At 37.6% G+C, this 21,036-nt stretch overlaps 1 protein-coding gene across 5 annotated transcripts in view; it reads right to left on the reverse strand.

Annotated features, from left to right (window-relative positions):
* The window catches only part of bcas3 (BCAS3 microtubule associated cell migration factor), a 222,501-nt gene that overhangs the window by 189,151 nt on the left and 12,314 nt on the right, over nt 1–21,036 (reverse strand). For all 5 annotated transcript variants that reach the window (XM_039671015.2, XM_039671017.2, XM_039671016.2 and 2 more), the window contains exons 8-11: nt 7,710–7,817; nt 7,514–7,590; nt 4,380–4,456; nt 2,642–2,725 (exon numbers count right to left, since the gene is read on the reverse strand). In XM_039671015.2, the coding sequence (XP_039526949.2) occupies nt 2,642–2,725; nt 4,380–4,456; nt 7,514–7,590; nt 7,710–7,817 (346 nt within the window). The remainder of the gene's footprint in view (nt 1–2,641; nt 2,726–4,379; nt 4,457–7,513; nt 7,591–7,709; nt 7,818–21,036) is intronic.

Consider the following 21,036-nt stretch of genomic DNA (forward strand, 5'->3'; position numbering starts at 1 on the left):
CTGTCATGTTCCCAAATGGTAAATTAAACCAGTTGTAGTTAAATTCTTTGGCACCAAACCGCATATCTATATTTTAGCCAAACCATTTTGAAGTGCTAATTAGTAATTGTGCTGGTTAAATGTCAGTGTTTCGGTCAATGGTTTCAGAATTCCAAAACTTTTTTGGCTGAAACCAAAAATTCTTCTTTTTTTTCAAATATTTTCAGTTTGCCGAAATTTTGGTGCATCACTTACCGGTAGTTAAGAACACTGGAATTTGCTTGGATTTCACCCTTGATATGCTCAGATCACAGTTAACAATTTAAGGGATGAGGTTACATCCAAACCACAACTTTTGATTACTACTCATAATTGTAAATGACTGTACTCATTATGTCCTTTATTATTTTATTTAAATATTAAATATAAATGTTTGGATTAATTTAAAACAGCTGATATATTCTACTAGCATTTATCGTATGGATAGATCTTTTAAAATCATCATTTTGAAAAAAATGTGGGATAATTTTATGCTTGTTCTTAAGCAAAAAGAAAAAATGATGAATCATAAAGCAAAAAATTATAGTAGTTCATGCAAAGGGTTAAGACAAAAAAAACATTTCATTCCGCCACATTTGTGCTAGCCAACCATAAGTTCTATTGCAACACTCAAATCAATACCGCAAACAATGTTCCGACATTTAGAGATTTTGTTGAGCAATGACCTAAAAACATGTTTGCATCCAGTGTTGCTTGAGGCAATGTCAACAGACAGGTGTGTGAGTTAGCCGTGTAGGCTAACGGTTAGCGTTTGTTTGAGTGTGTACTCATAGATATGAGCTGAGAAGAGATGTCCGAGTTCTGGCACAGCAGTCGGTACAGTGTCTGCCACCAGCCGGCCGCCCGCCCCTCCCCTTGCTAGCCCTGATCAATGGGGACTGTTTGGATTAGCACTAAAAACTCTAACTGCAGTGATTAGAAAACACATTAGTGTTGATCAATTAGGAGGCAAACGCTTCTCTTAATAATTGATGGGGCAAAGCAATTTACACACAGTCAGTTAGTGGGCTTGTCAGAGCATTCTCCAAAGGGCCCAACAAACACAGGCGCCACGAGGTATTGACGCTGCCGCTTGGCCTGAATGCCTGATTAAGCTCTCCGGGGCCTTGGCAGACAGACACACACATACAGCAACGCTCACTCCATTAAGTGAGAACTAGAGGAGACCCTACTTAAGCTGTGCTATCCACTTACCCCAAACACAGTTCACAGCGGCAGAAGTCTGAAAACAGAGCCCTGGGGCACCCCGCTCACGCAGACTTGTGGCTAGCACAATGACATCTCTCTTTTGGTCACATCGCTCTCATTTACACAATCTGTACCTTGCAAGAATTCAATTTTGCAAAAGGCGCCCTCCCCCTCCTTTTGTGATTGTGTTACAGGATTGATGGGAGATGGCCCCCTGGCCCCCAGACGGCCGCACTCAGAGCCACTCAGCACAGGGACTGTGTGTCAGAGTGGAGGAGATGGTTATAAATCACAGCCCCGTCTGCAGACGGCCTGTCTGCGTATCAAGGCTTTTTTAACCTTGTTTTCCTCCCTGCTAACCTTTGCTGTGCTCCTTTTGATGTATACCGCCATTAAGGCTAATGGCTCTTCTCTCACGTAAGCCGTTAGCGCTCGTTAGGCAGTGATCAGGCCGGCGGCCGGGGAATACAGATGTGGGCTTAATAAATCAATTAAGCAACCAGGAGAGGAGACTGGAACCATATGAAAGGTTAAGCACCAAGGTTCTGGCACCACTAAATGAACTCTAGTGGGTCTCTGAATCACTAAGGACTATGTCGAGAACGCTCTGCGATGCTATATGGTGAATAAAGTGAGTGGAAGAGCACACATTATGAGCTTCATTTAGAGCAGAGCAAACAGGAAGGAAAGAATGGCTGAAAACACACAAATAAGAGCAAAAAAAAAAAAATAACAGGAGAAAAAGAGCCACATTAAGGTGTATGGTTTGATTTCTTGTCTTGTAAAGAGGATAGTCATGAATTAATGTGACAACTTTTTAAGATTTAAAAATCAATGGGCCAGAAGTAAATGCTAAAATAAACTAATCATTTCCTCACCATGTTGAATGATTTTTATAAGCAATGGGGATCCTCAGCACAACATGCCAACTGTGCACCAATAGTTATAAATGTCAGATTTTACCACAGAATGGCTGGCTTTAATCTTATAAAAACAAAATAATACTCATAAGAAAGTCTCTCAGCAAGACACAACTGAAATAATCTGAGCAAAAATTGTTGGTCAATGTGTGGACAAAAGTGTCAGTCAATGTGACCACAAAAAGTATTTTGACACCAAAGACTTCACTGAATTAGGTACAAAATATCAAACCATGTGGCATCTGCTATTATCCATTAACATTAGACAACCAGTCAGTTCTTAGTGTATTTGTTTTGAGCAGTATATCTATTTTTCTATATATGAAAAAAAACTTCAATAAACTTTTTTTTATGAAATTAATTATTTAAAATGTATGCTTATTCTACCCGTCTATCCATCTATCTATCTGATATTTATTTGTGGCTTAGGTGTGTAAATACTTTTTGAGTGCACTATAATGTGTGTTGAAGAGTGTGGCAGGCATGGCACTTACTTTAGCGGCACTGATGACAGTGGCAGTATAGGACTGGGCATTATCTCCACAGGCCCCACCACGGGACTGATGACACCGGATCAGCTACACACACACACACACACAAACAGAGACAGAACAGAGTCATATTATCATCCAGAACCTTTCAGCTCCCCAGCACTCATTAACCCACAGAGGCCTGTCACAGCCCGCGCCAGGACGTCTGCAGGCGGGCACGGTGAGTAAAAGGAGGAGGAGGATGCCATTAAGACAACAAACAGTTCTTCAGCCCCATTCTGTAGTGCACTCCCTCTAGGGTCCCTGTCCCAGACCTATTCAACACTTCAGCTGCCATTGGCCAGAAACTCATTACCTTTGCCCAGACGCACTGTCCCATCTGTCCATTATTAGGCAGCAACTGGCCTCTCTAAGGCAACCAAACCGCACCCATTACATAAATGGCGGCAAAACAAGGGTCTACTTAATAATAAGTCACATTATATTGATAGCTCCTATCGATATGAAACACATTGACTTTATAATGATATGTGCAATTCGTACGAAAATAAAAACATTTAGAAGGCAACTGCAGCTTGACTTAGGACTGTTTCCAAGTAACAAATCAGTCCGAAGGAAGGCCTAAATTATTAGGCTGACTCATCAGAGGTGCTGAGAGTTCAAACAGGCCATGTTATGAATAATCACCAATTATAAATAATCACATTTATTATAAAATTTAGTGTTATTTTAAAACTTCAAAGATCCCCCCCCAAAAAAATCATAAAAGTCATTGTAAAAAAAAAAAAAAATTATATATATATATATATATATATATATATATATATATCTCAAACGATTTAAACTGATTGTTCTAATAAGAATTTGTCATTTATGTGTACAGTATGTGTGACATGCAAGAGCAACATGAGGCTGAGTAAATGATGAGTAAATGAAGACATAATTGTAATTTCCGGTAAGTTTGGGAATAGTCATTTAGACACGCTTCGTGATTAGAGCTGTGTTTGCAAAGTGCATAAGCGTTGGAGTGGCACAAACATAATTTAAATCACAGCGTTTTTTTTTTTTGTTTTTTTTTTGTTTTAGTAGTATGATTATACAAAGCCTTTTAAAAGCTTTCTTCTAATCAAGCATGTGCATTAGAGGGAGAGCAACGGGAGAGTCTGTGTGCGAGGCTTGTCTGTGTAAGAGATGCAACAAATGCCTGCATTGAAAGTGAAAGTGTGAAGAAGAAAAACTAAAGTTTCCAGAGTTTCAGTGACATTACTACATTAAAACTACAATATATAATGTTGAATAGAATGTATAACAAAATAAGGCAATATTTATGGGTATTTATAATGCCAAATGTCAGATTTTAGCAGTAAAAAAGGGCATATCTTTTTTTATATATAAATTTAGTCAGAGAGAGTGTGCAAGCATAGGAGTCTAACATAATTTTGTATTTTCAGCTTCAGAATCATGAACATTTTTATTCTAGTGTCACTATTGCCTTGTGCATTGGGGACCAGGACCAAGTCCAAGCCTATTCAAGTTCACCCCAGATGTAATAGCAAATTTAGCATTTCAACAATACATCAATAATACATTTGTAGTAAATAATACATTTATAAAAGATAATAAAACAGAAACTAAAAGTAAAAGTAAAAGTATAAAATAAAATAACTAATTTAGTTGTCTTTCTGAAAACCAGTGTTTTGGTACATCTGGAGTTCTTTAAAATATTCGGTGTCTGTACTACCTTGTTCTCAGCATAGGCCAACCACCGGCTTCCCAGAGCTATAGGGTTGAGGTTGGGCCCAGGACAGGGGTAGCAGCCTGCAACAAAAACGAAAACGCTCAAATATAACAAGAGATAAACTAAATGACAGGACAAAGAGGACATACATAATCCATCATAGCAGCATCTTGTCCAAGACTGTGTTTTACTAGAGCTTAGGGTTAGAGTAATACCAGAGGTTAAATAAGGGGTATGGCATTTTGTGACAGTAGAATGGCTCCTCAGCTTATTAACTACCAGACAGATTGACCCATAAGAGCAATACAGCAATACGACCCCACATGCCATGATAATGTAGCTGTATATCACATGTGGGACACATTCAAACAGGGCAAACACGCAAGCAAATGCAAATCAGATAGGGTCTGATTAAAAATCCTAATAAACAAGCACAGAAATACCTAACTTTTTTCTCCACCCTCGCAAACGCCACGGAAAGGTTACGCAAGTGCATATCGCAGTGTGAAGTGTGCTGACAGTAATTTATAGCATAGAGTGAATATAAAATATATGCAGGCAGTAATTTAGGGTGTAGAGTCAGGATCTGAAACTCGGGTGAATGGGGCTTGAGGTAAGCCACAAGCACAGTAACGCAAAAGCCTTTTGTGCTTTTCCAAGGCGGAGGGAGCCGATGCAGTGAGATAACGTATGTTTAACACATCCTGTGAGCTAGACTTGGGAAATTTTCACAATTGTTTTGAGATCTCACAGCCAGGAGACAGAAGACCTAACTCAAAAACCACAATGGATTATGTTTCCATCTTAACTTTAGTTAAAGTTTAGAATTTTTTGACATTTCCATTACACAGATAGACTCTCTGTGCCGTTCCAGCGTGTGTATATGCGCATCAGATGATCAATGCAATCAATCACAGTTCTAATTGCATCTAGTAAGCATGTCAAAATGACTATTTCCAAACTGTAAGTTCCACCAAAATGTTTAGTTTACTCCAAAATGTTCTGCTTTTACTCACTCTCATGTTGTTTTTGCGCGTCACTCAAGCATTTGAACGTCCGTGTTTACCATGCGTGCCGTTGTAAATCTGTTCATCATAAAAAGCCATTGTGTCTTTTCAGTAGACTTGGATTTGGGTTAGACCACTCAATTGATTATTTGTACGATATCTTTTAGACATTTTTCAGAGGAATGAGAATGGAGAGAAAGAAATCTCACAGGTTTCATAAAAAAAATATCTTCATTTGTTTTTGGAAGTTGAGCGAACGTCGTATATAAATTGAAATTACATGAGGGTGAGTTTTCAGGTGAATTATAGTTAGAGTAAGCTGAACATTGGGTAAAACTAGCTGTATATCGCAAATTATATCGCTTACATCAATAATACATATTCGCATTTGGTCCCACTTTATATTAAGTGGCATTACGTACTACAGTACTGTATGTACTTACATTGAACAATAAGTACAATGTATTATTGTGTTCCTGTTGTATTGTAAAACACTTTTGCTGCTATTGAGGTGTGATCTGGGTAAGGTTAGGGACAGGTGTGGTGGTATGGGTCGGTTTAAGGGTATGTTAAGGTGTGAGGGGAGGGTCAACAGTGTAATTACAAATGTAATTACATAAATTAATTATAGCTGTAATTACATGCTGGTATTTTTTAAAATATAAGTACAATGTAAAAACATGTATGTACACAATAAGTCCATTGTATCAAATTATTAATTTCATTGTAAGTATATAGTACTTAAAGCCACTTAATATAAAGTGGGACTTCGCATTTTTACACCGCGATAGTCGTAAATTGCATTCTTGAGAGAGAAAAAAAGCACATTTTATATCTTATTTTTACATTCTGAAATAATGTAAAACACCAGTAAATAAAATGAAACGTTTACAAACATAAACACTATGATTATGTACCCTCACTCCACAACAAATAATGTAAACTCAACAGTGTTCAGAAAAGAACAGATTTTTTTTAAGTATAAAATGAACATAAATTATAATAGCATTCCTTATATAAACAACATTTATTATAAACAGCAAGGCTAATCAAATTTATTCAGAGCCAAATTAAAACTATGGGCATAAAGTTAATGCGCCACATTACATTAAAGTAATGCGCATACATTACAAATACATGTCTTACCTATTTCTCTCTTATTTAGCACAAATCCAAATGTGCGCTTTGCACATGTTTTGTGTGTTTGACATTAGTTGCATTGTCTTTGTCGCTTTGAAAGAAGTCGCAGCTTGTTTCAGATAAATCAAAAATGCAAATTATTATAGTAACGAAATTGGTGGTTTCAGTTTTTTATGGTTTAGTTAACTATAATAACCCTTTTTTTCGGTCGGTTACTTTAAAAATTAAGTCAAGTCTTGTTCTTCCCATGTTGAGGAAGCTTTAGAGAAGCAGTTAATGATGTAAAGGGTTATTGACCGTCGCCGTTTCCTGTGGCGCAGACATTGACGGGGAAGTCGGATAGACAATGAGAGCCATTAAAACAATGCTAATAGCAATTTACAACAGACGATTGCTTAAGTGGGCAGCAGAGGCCTGGTTACACGTGGTGACATGGACTGTGTATTTTTCTGAAACTATACACAGTTGTGCGCACATGACAGTTGGGACCTTATGAGTAGCATCCCCTTCAAGAGTGCTAAAAAGCCATTTGGATTTTGCTTGTGGTTTGGCCTGGAGGAGAGGAAATGGCACTTTATGTGCTAGAGCTGGGCTGAGTGACAATATGCAATTGTTTGTTATTGTTTATTGTTTACGCAATGACGGTTTGACACAGATAGTTTCTGGTAATGCCCAATTCTGACACACTGTAAAAAACAAAAGCCATTTGTGTAAACAAGCAGGCCTGTTGATTGTGGATGAGCTTTGATATCGTATAGCCCTGAGGAGTGACACGGGGGAAAACGGCTCCGTTGGTGTGACAGCACGTATAAGGGTTGAGTGGGGTTTTGTGGGTTTAATGAAGTCAGTGTGTGAAGAGGATTAATCAAGACTAGGTTTCATGTTTTGCGAAGCTGCAGATCAAAGAGGCAGAGAAAAGTTGTGTCGGAGACTAGAGAAGGTCATGAAAGGTCAAGTTCAGCAGACACATCTATAACATGAAGAACTTACTTGTGACAAAGAACTTTTTCATAAAGGTGCAGCTGTCAAAGGCAGCGATCTTTTCTTGAAGACTAACAACGAGGATCCTGTGGCCATCAAGGGATGGAGATGGAGTTGGGGAAAAAATAATAAAGTATATATAAGCTTAATGTTGCATTTAAAATGATTACAAGGTGAAGTGCAGGACACACGTGTGTAAACACACCTTTTGTTGCAGTAAAGATCATAGATGGGCGTTTTAAACTGAATGGACTTGACCATCTCTCCTGTTCTCAAGGAATAAAGGTCCACACAACAATAAGGGGGACTTGTCCTGCAAAACACACACAGAGCAGCGATTAGTTAAGGCCTGTTCACAATAAATAAAAATGTGTTCTCAATATTAAAGAGCAGCAGAGTTCACACCACAGTTATAACAATAACGGCAAAGAGAAACGATGTCGTTGGAATCACTTTTAGAATGATTTTATCCAGCTGATGAACAATAAAAACACTAACAGACAATCAGAAACCGAGCTCGAGCACTTAAAGTGACAGACAGGCACATGCTTAGAATAAACAGATATCGCTAATATAGTTATAGCTATCTTTATAGTTATCATTCAAGTTATGTTTATAGCTATCGTTTTTGGTGCTAACTGGCCTTTAGTCTGCTTAACTACATTACATGTAAACTAATGTCAAATAATCTAGGAAGTGAGCTGGAATCATGGTCTAGTTGTGAACAAAAATGTTCCAGACACATTCGTATTCAATAAAACATTATATTTATGCAATATATTGATCATAAGTGAGAGTAAAGACATTTCGATTTCTAGGCTGTTCTTTTAAACTTTCTATTTATCAAAGTATCCTGAAAAATAGGTATCATGATTTCCAAAAAAAACAAAAAAACATTGATAATAAAAAGAAAAGTTTCTTGAGCACGAAATCAGCATATACGAATAATTTCTGAAGGATTGTGAGACTGACTGGAGTAATGGCTGCTGAAAATTCAGCTGTCATAACAGAATAAATTACATTTTAAAATATAATAAAAATTATTTAAACTGCAATACTATTTCACAATATTACTGTTTTCAACTATATTTTTTATCAAATAAATGCAGCCTTGGTGAGCATAATAGTTATTTTCTTTTCTTTCTTTTTTTTACCACTTTTAAAAGTCTTACTGACCACAAACCTTTAAAAACAACACAAAAATGGCAACTACGTTTTGAACGTAATTTCCAATAACACAATACCCAAAGTTTAAGTTCATGAAGAATAAAAACACATTACAAAAACAAGTCCCAACAGGCCAGAAACTTTCTCACACTCACATCCTGTAGTTATTTCCTCTCTACCTTCATCAAGTAGATGAGAGTTAAGAGAAAGCAGTGGCTGTTGCTTGTGATGAAGGCAGATATTAATCCTCATTAGGCATTCCGCACTGAGCTGGCACAGCCTGGCCTGCCATATTAACCATCTTAACAGAATGTTTCTGGTAAGACGCTGTGCTGGGCACTTTGCTTTCCACAGGATATTAGTCTTGTAGTAATACGCATGGCATCAGCACTGCCCAACCCGGTAGGACTAGATCAGAATACCAATCCAACAAGTCAGGTATTCTGTTTGGAGCCGTGGCTAAGTGTACATAAGTTGCTCAAACCACATAATAAACTTAAGGATCTATGGAGGCTAACAATAGACAAAGCTGGAACTGAAGAGGCTGGGTTATTGACACCGACTCTGAGCTGATCAAGCACTCCACGTAAATGAAAATGATCAATAGCTTGTGCTTCATTGACAAAACAATTGGCTTTGAAGGCAACCACTAATGATTTCACTGTGTCTGACTCTTAATTCGACCGACTGTCTGCCGCTTCACAAGAAGTGATTATATCATGCATCATGCATCATAGATTAGCATTAACCTACTTTGGCAATAAAATATATAGTGCATAGTGTGCAGCATTATTGGCTATGCTGCTAATGTAACAACTTCTGTGAAAACAAGGGTTTGACAGGGTTTGGCCTATTGACTGATGATATCAAGAAGGCCATCATAAAACAGATAGTTTTATAGATCAGATCCTAGATACTAATTGGCAAATGCAACGTTCAACAATATAGTCAAATCTATGACTCAAAATGCTCATCTTGCATTTTTAAAAGTTGAAGTGTTTTAACTTGTCACAGAGTCTTAAAATTGCAACGTACGTTTCAGGATGCCCAAAAAACAACGAGACGTGACACAACGGCAAAAGAAGACCATCTGAATATGTATGGATATAGCAAATAGCAATGGTGCTACAGCGGGATGAATATTTCGATTTTTACAAGAGGATTTTTGTCATGCAAACTATATCTAAAGCACAGGACGCTGTTGCTAATAAAGAAACCAGTAAAAAACAACTGGAAAAACAATAGAAATAAATAATAATATTTAATAGTCTAGAATCTCACTAATGAACTATTTGGTTGTTAGACAACTAGCTAATAATAATTAGCCATCAAAACAAGCAAACTTTCAAGCGGAAGGATTTAATAAAATTACACTGACTGAATTTTAAAAAAAAAATATCATCATGAAAATGATTGCATATTCAACATATTGTATTCTGTAATGAACCCAATTCTTTGTTTTTACAAGCATTCAAACACTAGATAAAACAGCACGGACAGCATGTCGAGGAAACAACTCTTTTTTTCTTTTTCTTTTTTCAAACATGCACGTATCAGTTTTTACAAAGCAGCCAAGACATCAAACCACAAATTGTGGAACATGGAAGTACTTAAACCATAAATGAAAAAAGCTGTGGTGCGTCTCAACATCCTATACTTTAGAGTTTTGATTCTGAGTGATGAAGAGCCAGGGAGGTTTTTAATTTGTCATTACTTTCACAGACTGTGAGTGATCTCTGAGTGAAGCCGTGACGAGTGCAAATCCAGCCTGTACTTTGAGCATGTTCCCAAACAGCTGCCATTTGAGCCACTTCTCCTCAGCGATCTGGCTTGAGGTCAGGGTGGACAGATTGCACATAATGTTTTTAAGAGAGCATGATAATTTTTAGGAGCAGGAGGCTCGCTGAGTGTGATAGACATCCCATTCTCATTGCCTGAAAGGTCAAGCCTGCAGCTGAGACTCAGTGTCTCAGATGCTTTGGTGACTGATGGAATCATCCCACAAGTCTAAAGTCATGCTTTGGCCATTTGGAGTTCTGGATTGGCCAAAAGGTAAAGTTGCGCGGCAAAACTGACCCGTGGTTGGATTGAGCCCACTGTGGGAGTTTGTAGGCTTACCCAGGGCTGGATTACAGCACGCGTGTCAACAACACAATCCAGTAAGCGGTAGAACCCACCGCAGACATGAACGCATGCCCATAGCTGCATCTCTACATCGGCCAGCTGTCTCAGAGCCACATCACAAATACAAGCACACAAAAACAGGTCAGCGACAACACACACTCTGCTGGAATCAACAACAAAAAAGAGGGAGGTTGTACATATTTCTTTCCAATCAGAATTTTCCAATCAGTGCATGAGTTTGTTCATTTGATTTGTGTCAATGACAAATAAGAGACGATAAAAAAAAAAAAAATTTAAAAACACGTGCCAAGTTCTCAGAATCAGAAATGTACTTTCTTTTCAGGTCGGTTTCACATGTTTTTGAAAAGCTTTTAATTTAAAGTGCCCTGTTATGCTATTTTAACGTTTCCTAATGTTGTTTTGGAGTCTCCTACAACAGGATTACATGCATCAAAGGTCAAAAAACATTTAATTTCCTCATATTACACTTTAATTTTCAATGAATCTCAAATGACTCGTCAGATGAATCAATCCCTCCTTCAGCGAGCTACTCTGCTCTGATTGGCCAGACAGTTCAGTCTGTTGTGATTGGTTTACCGTGTTGAAAACCAAAATGCCCATTGCCATAATAACAACGTCAGCTCTGACTGTCATTGGAAGAACTAGTTATTCAACCCAAACCTCCCTCTCAAGGACAACTGCAGGACGTTTCTCAGTGATACACTAAAGGTACTCAGTTTGAGGTATGAGATGTTGCAACTGTAATTCCTCACCATCAGCATTAACAAGTGCATTTCCTTCAAAAAAAACATTATTTTACTTTTACTAATTTATTTACCAAGTACTTTTGTAATATATTATGGTGAACACGTGGAAACTGTATCAATAACAGTGCATGTATGCAATGTTTACATCAGCCAAGCTCTATTTCATTTCACTGATTCAGAGTCGACTATAGCTTTAAATATGGTTTACTTTTAATTTTAAAACTTTGCAGGATGTTTTTATTCACTTAGAGCTATGTTACACACTAAATTCATGAAAGGTCATTTTCAAAAATCCATAATAGGGGCCCTTTAAGGAAAAATGTCATATGATGCATCCATCAACTAGAAAATATAATATAATATAATATAATATAATATAATATAATATAATATAATATAATATAATATAATATAATATAATATAATATAATATAATATAGGTACAATTTTTAAATAATTTACATTTTTCTTTGCATACATGTAAATGTACACATCTTAATTATAATTTCCACAAAAAATACATATAGTATATCATATCAATATACTGTATATTTAAAAACAATAAAATATAGTAAATTTAATCAAATAAAACAATATCAATTAATATAACATATAAGAAATATTATATTACAAATAATATTCATTTATAACTAGAAGCCACTTTATTAGGTAAAAATTTTCAACTGCTCGTTAAACATCTAATCAGCCAATCACATGGCAACTCAAAGCATGCATGGTCAAGACAATCTGCTGAAGTTCAAACATAGCATTAGAATGGGGAAGAAAGCTGATTTAAGTGACTTTGAACGTGGCGTGGTTGTTGGTGCCAGACAGGCTGGTCTGAGCAGGGCTCCAGACTGCAACCAAAATTTGACTGTGCAACTGAATTTTACATCCATTTGTACATGTAAGACCAGTAAATTTGTCCTTTTTTTTTTTTTACACCTTAAAGGTGGAAGGGGCTTATCAATGAATCCGGAATTTGTGGCTGGCCAATGAGTGAGAGAAGAGCAGGGAATGGCCATGCGAATGGGTCAGGGAATGCGTGTTTAAACATCTCTCGGAAGGAGACGGAGACGACCTGCTGTGCAATGAACAAGCAAACTATTGACTCATTCTTCCAATCTGTGGCTAGTGTGCCAGTTAAATTCACTAGCTGACTTCCCAAATAATACATTACAAAAGCGAAGATCAAAAAAATTACTCTTCGTAAACACTGTTCAATGTGAGTGCCAAATCTCGAAGATGATCTGTCATTTACGCCATAATCACCCGAGAGTTGATAGTACACGAGCGCAGGCGAGACCTGAACTGCAGACATTACCATCGGTGTTTAAACTAAACTCATTTAAGTTTTGCCAATGTAAACATTCAAGAGCTAGACGCGAAAGAGAACTCACTTCTATAAGATTAGTGCGCTTGTCTGTGCGCACACGGGTGTGTGTATGTGTAGGCTACTCATCTCAGACAGCGCGCAAATATTGAGTTCTATTGTTGAGTTCTCCTGAAGTCTTGCACTTGGAATGAACAAATTCACACAAAAAGTATGTCAACATGTCTGTCTTGATAGGTATCCAAGCAGACATAGTCTGTTATGCTTTAAGACAGTGAACTTATACGGTCAAGAAAGACATTATGTAGGCCTACTGAATCAGCTCTGAATTTAATAGCTTTTGTAACTTTAATACGGATTCATCTTTAGATTATATAGTCAAATATGCAATTTTATTTTACATTTGATCATTTTATTCAATTTGGACCTAGACCTACCCGAAAAGCATTGTTTATTTTATTAGTATCTTTGCTCTATTGTATTTATTTGTGCTTTTGCTTGTGCTTTTGATTTTTGTTCATATTTTCTTTATTTTATTTGACAGTAGTCTTTTTTCCACTGAACACAGCACATACCGAATCATACCGAAACCGTGAACCTAAAACCATGATACAAACTGAACCGTGAGCTATTTGAAACATCGCGGATAGTGTCACAGTCTGAAGACGATTCAGAGTGTGAGGTTTTTGTGGTCAAAAAGGCCAAAGCCACCATTTTTGTGAAGACTGGCTGCGAGAATTCAGCTGGTTAAGGCAGTACTGGAAGGAGACGAACTCCATGAACTGCGAATGTTGCAGTCGCTACCCCATAACTGCGGGGAACATGAAGTTTGTCGACAGTGCTTCACAGTTTCAACACAATACGCTAGTTTAACACAATCTTAGCCTCAAGCATAGAGTAGGCAGTGACATATTAATAAATTAAAAAGAAACGACACTGCCACTTGCTTTTAGAAGACAAGAGGTTTTAACGTTAAATCAAAGGGCAAAGGCATTGCAATTTCTGCATCTATTATAAAAGTATTTATTAGTAATACACTAGAAATTAGTATAATGTTGATTTAGTGTGTGCTCCTAAATTTTCTGGTTGTGCCCTTAAAATTTTCAGTTGGGGGTCACTGTGTTCCTAGTAAAAAAAAGTTAGTCTGAGTATTTCAGAAACTGCGGATATACAGGGATTTCCACGACCATCTCTAGGGTTTACAGAAAATGATCTGAAAATAAGTGAAATATCCAGTGAGTGGAAGTTCTGTGGACAAAAATGCTGTGTTGATGCCAGAGGTCAGAGGAATTAAGTGGAGATTACAGCTCTGGCAGTTCTGAAGGCAATCCGGTACTCGCAAGGTGTACCTAATAAAGTGGCCAGTGGGTGTATACACATTAAATATCATGAATTTGGGGACACACCATGCAGTGTCTGCTGTGTGAACATAGCTTAAGTGTGTCAAATGGACTGCAGAAATCTGCAAACGCTATTAGACGGCATTTTTATTCCCCTCTGATGACGCTTGAAGTCTCTGTGAGAGAGACAGATATCTACAAAAAAATTATCATCATGGCTAAAACCCCCACTGGATTCAGACACCAAGATTAATAGGGGCATTTAACTTCCTAAACTTGTCTTAGAGCCACTATTCATTGATTTCAATATAATCTGGGTCAGATCAATCCAATTTAAAGCGTTTTAGAGCCAATGTGACACAAATGATATGCTCCCAGATTGATTAACGGGACAATGATAGCCTTGAAAAAAGAATCATCAAATTGGCCACTTCAATTGTTTGCCTTTTTGCATTGTAACTAATGGCCCGCTTCTAATGGATGCAGTGCACGCTCAACATAATACAATTTCCTCTCGCTGAGAATCGAGACTTCGATTTGAAAGCGTCAGTAAATTTAAATTATCGTTATAAAATCATATCAGCGTTTCAGTGTAGCACACTTTTAGGTGATATCGAGCACAGATATTATGACCTGGTCCCATGGTTTCAGTCATCCAACTTTATATATGTCACTTTCATCCAGGCCATTTCTTTAGCAAAGGCCAAGTTAATACATGTACTAAATCTGATTAACATGGGGTCATAAAAGTTATTGTGCATTAACTTTTTAATAGCATAATTTTTAAGGATAAAGAGAAAAATCTACTTTTCTCCTGGTTATTTCTCATTGAAATGCACTACTTAATTTGTCCGTGTTTAAAAAAAATAGTCAGTTTTTTTTTTTTTTTGTCACAATTATTTTAAATACAGGAAGTGAGGGTGACCTGCACTCACAAGTTCAAGTCTGCTAAATTCAAACATCTTTATTCGGCTCGGCTTAAACAATCTTAACTGCGACGCAAAACTTCACAAGACACACCTGCAAAATCCATCTCCCCTCAACGTGGTAAGACAATAAAAAAAGGCCCTTTTTCTGGTCTCAGCCTCCCTCGTGGTAACCAAATGGGAGAAGTCACTCTCGAGTGGAACATTAACAATTTTTACAGTTAAGGTCAGGCTTAAATTTAGCAACACATATGTTTACAATGGTAATTACGCACATTACGCCACTATGTGACAAGCTAGCCAACTCATCACTTTTATAATCTCGTAAACTTTTTGATGTCTGTATTTTAGCATGACTCTGAACCCTGTTAGATAACCAATTTGGTGCTTTTAACATTGTAAGGTTTAAATCATTTCACTATCATGAACGGAAACTGACAAGAGTAAAGGAATATAAAATAGGAAGTCTGGAAGCGCAGATCAGCACTAGCGAGTAAATCCATTTATAGGGCTACGTCATCGCATTTTGGTTTCAGCTACTTTACAAGCTTTCCGAATACGAACAGACAATTACATGCTCTGGAAATGCAAAACAAATACTGCCTTACCAAATGAAATACCAGGCGACCCTCACACCGCAGAACATAATGTGGAGCTTAATTCACTAACTAAACTCAATAAACATGCCATTAATAAACATAAGAATAAATCTGTTAAAAGTGGACAAAGTTGAAGTCTGTTCAAAAGTTCAATCATCTAAAACTGCGATAAACCCACCCAGTGTAACATTTCTTCTGAGATAAGGGAAGATATAAAGATCTTTTATTATCCTCTTTGGCTTTTTGTTATTATTTGAGAAACATGAAAAACAGATGCTTAAAGTGTGAGACATTCCTTTCAAAAGGTGTTTGAGGAAAATGAAGAAACGGACAAATCGCAACTCTGATCTCTGGACCGTGATAAGTCCCTCGAGCCAGCATCGTATTGATTTATAACAGCTATTTCCAAGTACGGCAATGTAAAAACACAGATGAAAACAATTACTCTATTTTTGTAGGCAACAAGTGAGGTGGGTGGTAACGGAGACATTTTTGAGAAGAAAAAAAAAAAAAAAGCTGTCACAATTTTGCGCCCTCTCTCTCTCTCTCGTTCTGCCCCTGTCTTTCTCAAGCCGAGCTTCAACACACAACAAACGCTGGCCACATCACAGGCTTCTTGGGGCCTGAGGGGGCCCTTTGATTCCAGCACGCCGTGGGCATTAGCGGGAAAGTAATTAGGGTAAAAAGTTCAACCGCAGCTCCATGTCTGCAGCACTGCCAGAAATACATTTCCTCCCCTTTCACTGGGCTCTACACAGATTTGCATGCATATTGGAAACACATTGAAATGAGCCTGTTGCAGGGGCACTGGTGCTCTTGTACTGGTGTTTACAGCATTTAATTACTAAAAAAAAATGGCGAATGGGATGGCAAGGTGGACAGGTCTGAGAACAGCTTCTCATGATACCTCAAATGAACTTATGGATAAGCTCAAATTGCAAATCATTGATTGGCATTAAAAGTGGAATTAGAACAATTACCAAATTATTTAACAATAAAAACCCTAATACTGAAAATAATGCACTAGAAAAAAAAATCACATCTTCAAAAAAAAAAAAAGATTTTTTTTTCCACTTAAGAAATGTAATAGGCACAATAGTCCTAAATTTGCACAATCATGAAAAAGATGATGTTACACGCCTGTGCGCCTCCTCTGCAATTAATCGGAAAGATAAGGAGAAGTCTGCTCATGGAAAACCGATCTGAGACAAATGCCCTTAAAAACAGGGAAAACTTCAAAGCCATGCGATTCCCATCCTCAGAGAGCTTGAATTATGTGGCCATCGAGTCAGCATGAAAAAGCACACAGGGATGATCTGAGACCCAACAATGCACCTGGCCTGAACTTTCCAAATCACTTGAAGGGTGGAGGATCCATCAGAAGAAGGAAACGCATTCATCTTTAACGTGACTGTAAGAGCGAGGATTGTGTCTGTCAGACCTATCAACAGATCATAACGCCTACCTCAAATTACACTGAAACATGAAGCAAAATACAGATATGGTAAAACATGACAAATGACAGAGGAGAATGAGATTATGTGTGAGGCGGAGTGATAAACTTTTAACATTGCGTTTCACTCCCTGAGCTTCCAAATAAAGAATTGGACATCTCTGATGATTCATGACCATATAGAGGTTTTATTTCTTCTAATCTTGTTTAATGTCCACACATAAGAGACCAAAAGTAAACAATGGTTTTATAGCAGACCCATGCATCAAGTGCAATGGCAGAGGAGAGAGACAAACAGTCCTTAATATCTTGTGTGTGTGCCAAAAAAAATAATAAATAAATACAACAGCCAACTAAATACACACAAATTAAAAATGTAAAAATTGCTAAACAATTCATTCTAGCCACTTAATAAATTACCATCTAATTTATAGAGGTACAACGACGACTAGAACAATTTTGGGTAAACCGTTCCTTTAAATTTACTTTGGGAGACAGTAAAATGTGTTTGCAATATTTTTCAATGACACCACCACCAGATGACATGTCTCCTATTTACATTCACTTATCTCTGCAAGGTTGCACCCACCGAGCCAAGAGATCTCACAGATCCAGGTGTGATGGCAAGAGAGTAACAGGCTCATGGGCTCTAAAAGCATCACTTCCCAATCCTCCCTTAATCCTGTGTCTAATTCAAACGCACAGAGATTTATCATTTAATACACTTAAGAGGGATTTCTCACATCTCAATAAAAACGCAATGAAAAGCACAGCTTAATAGCACAGTAGGCTTTAGCTAAATCGCTTTAAAAATAGTCAGTGGACAACACTGGCTTTCCGCTCCTCAAAGCCATTGTGTAATTAATAAGCAGGCAGTGGGTGCCAGCAGGACTTTGCATGGATACAGCTTTGAGTAAGGACAATCAGGGACAAGGTTAAAGAAAAAGGAAAAAGAGATCTCTTTGATAATACTGAGCAGACAGTGGGTTGATGCTCTGCTCTTCAGAGCCATACAGTGGGAGATTTACTGGACCTCTGCCACCATCCCGGAGCCAGGGACAGTGTGGCCGAAGTCATGGCTCTATGCCCGTGAGGACTGGACCTTCTTCCGAACCTCCACGTGTTGTAACCCCTGACAGCAGTCCAGCCGTAATCTCCACAATGACAGAGGATTGCATTAGAGGATTGCAAAAAAAAAAAAAAAAAAAAAAAAAACATCCACATCCTCTCCATGGAGATCTGGAAATTTGAGGGGAAGGAAGAGAGGGCACTGTTTTCTGCCTGCCCAACGACTTAATTTCTCTACAATCCAGAGAACAAAAGCAGGCCTCTTGCGAGGGTGAACTTTTACCCCTTCCAAACATACTCACTGCAGAGGACACAAATGGTTAAATGACATGCTTTTAAATCCAGCTTAAAGACCGATTTTTATTCCTTATGTTCTGATACTGAGGTTATACCAAATGTTCTGCAACTAAATGGTTGACATTTTTGGTAACCATTTAATTTTCCTTTAAAATTACATCCTTTACATTTTCAATCGTTTGAAATTATTATTTTTTTTTATTTTTTCATTTTCTACTCATGGTTTTAATGTTGTTAGATTTCAGATCCATGAATTAAAAGTTGCAAGGCTATATTCCATCTGGCATACTTGTAAATGTAATATATATATATATATATATGAAGAGTTCAGATGCAAAAGCCTCTAAATGCCATTTGAAATTTTCTTCTTTAATGTTGATTTTTATCAAACTTGTATATTTAAGCTCATTAATTTCACTTAAATAACAATTAATAAGTAATTATCATTGCCATTTAAGTGAAAATACTGCATTTAAATATACAAGCTTGATAAAAATTATCATTCTAGAAGAAAATTTCAAATGGCACTTAGAGGCTTTTGCATCTGAACTCTTCATATATATATATATATATATATATATATATATATATACACACACACAGTACAGACACCCACACATACACTTTCTTCAATGAGAATATTCAACCAACTAACAATGTAATGCGATGTATAATTATTACTCTTGCTATATTCAGACTGAAATCAATTTACATATTTATTTTTGTATGCTTGTTTTAAATAGATATGATTGACACGTTTTGGCACAAAAGAACACAGGCTCAACCTGGTCAGTGTAATACCTGTAGCCCTAATTAAAGTAAAAAGAAAACAATAGTACTGTGGAAAACCAAATCCTTTCCAGATACAAGTGGGGTCCAACAGTGGATTGAATAGCACATTCATTCTTTGCTAATTTGCAAACTGTACCAGCGCTATAGAAGGGCGGCATGTGTACTTTGCTGTCAGGAAATTCACCAGATCCATACGTTGTTTGGACTTAAGACATAATCCCCTCCATTGATAAAATGATATTGAATGTGTCTGGCTGGAGTTCTGCAACGAAGGATTTAGCGCACATGTTTTTTCCTCTTTCTGGTTTTCCTTTAATTTGCAAATCTTGTAATCTAAGCCTAAAGCTGAGTGAACCAACTTCTAAACCAGCAGTGCTGTATCGGCCAAGACTGCAATCTGTTTTCCATTTGAGTGGCAAGACAGCATCCACAATGGTGGTTGACAAAAGCTGTTATTTCAAAATGATTATATACTAAAAATCGTGTGAGGACTTTGGTAAGTTTATGAACTATTTCAGTAAAGGGGAAAGAACCGAGCACAGTGCAGCCTTTCAAAAAAAAAAAAAAAAAAGAAAAAAGAAAAACACAGAGCTAGGCTATTTACCAAACACTTCTACTGGAACATAGCAGCGGCAACACCATTCACCCGGAGGGAGAGGGTTATGGTTTTCAACACGAGGCATGTTTTCAGCATTAGACCAACCGTTGCTGGAGTACAAAGCCAAACCGCCAGAGCCTGTCTCCATGCCGGGGCGGACACGGGGCGTTTGGCTGCATAAGCGCCGGCAGAGCAAAGCTCTAGTCTTGGAACGCCTGGGACGGTGGTCTCCATCAAAGTGTGCTGAAGACAGACTTCCTTATTCTATTTCCTCGGGAGGAAATATTGAGTTAAGATTTGCAGCAGCGGAGGAGTTCGTTTTAAGAGGTGGCAGACGTAGCTGAGGGGAGGAGAAGAGCCAATAACTGATGTGCCCTGCTCCCTCTCACTCCCTTAGGGGGCATATTTCTCACAGATCGCAGTCTGTCTCTGTCAGGAGTCCAAGGTTGCAGATCTGGCCCTCTGGAGCTGACCGGGTTGGTCAGTTCGTCAGCAGGGTTTGGCCGTCTCTCTCCAGACCACTCCCTGGTCCCATCAGACCTTTGATGCAGGTTATTATGTATAACAAATTACAGGTTTTCAAATGCACTTAGGATCTGTAGCTCATAACATCTAAATGTTGCACACACTAAGGGATGTGGCTTAGACTCAACCACGCTTTAAAACGGGAAAAAGCCATAAACCGGACAACGACGGAACATTCCATTAGCACATGGGCTTCACCTCATGAAGAGTTTTACATGTCTCCACTTGTGTCGCACACAGCAGGAGATGGATGCAAGCCTACTATACCCATAAAATGTCACTTGGGGAAAAATCCAAAGATCTTAAATGCCCTTGACCTGCATTCAACCTCAACTGGCGTTTCTCAAATGAACAATAAAGAACAAGGTCTAAAATAATATTTTAAACCGTACACAAATATTTTCACAGCTCAAGCCTTCACAGTGACAAATAAAAACAATGGTTGTTGAGTTTAAAAAAAAAAAAAAAAACTGACAACAATTTAATTAGGTGGACACTTGTTTCTGACAAGCTGAAAATTAACAATTATTCACTATGTATGTT

The sequence above is a fragment of the Pimephales promelas genome, chromosome 16 (genome assembly GCF_988280905.1).
Source record: "Pimephales promelas chromosome 16, fPimPro1.hap1.1, whole genome shotgun sequence".
Classification (NCBI taxonomy): Eukaryota; Metazoa; Chordata; class Actinopteri; order Cypriniformes; family Leuciscidae; genus Pimephales; species Pimephales promelas.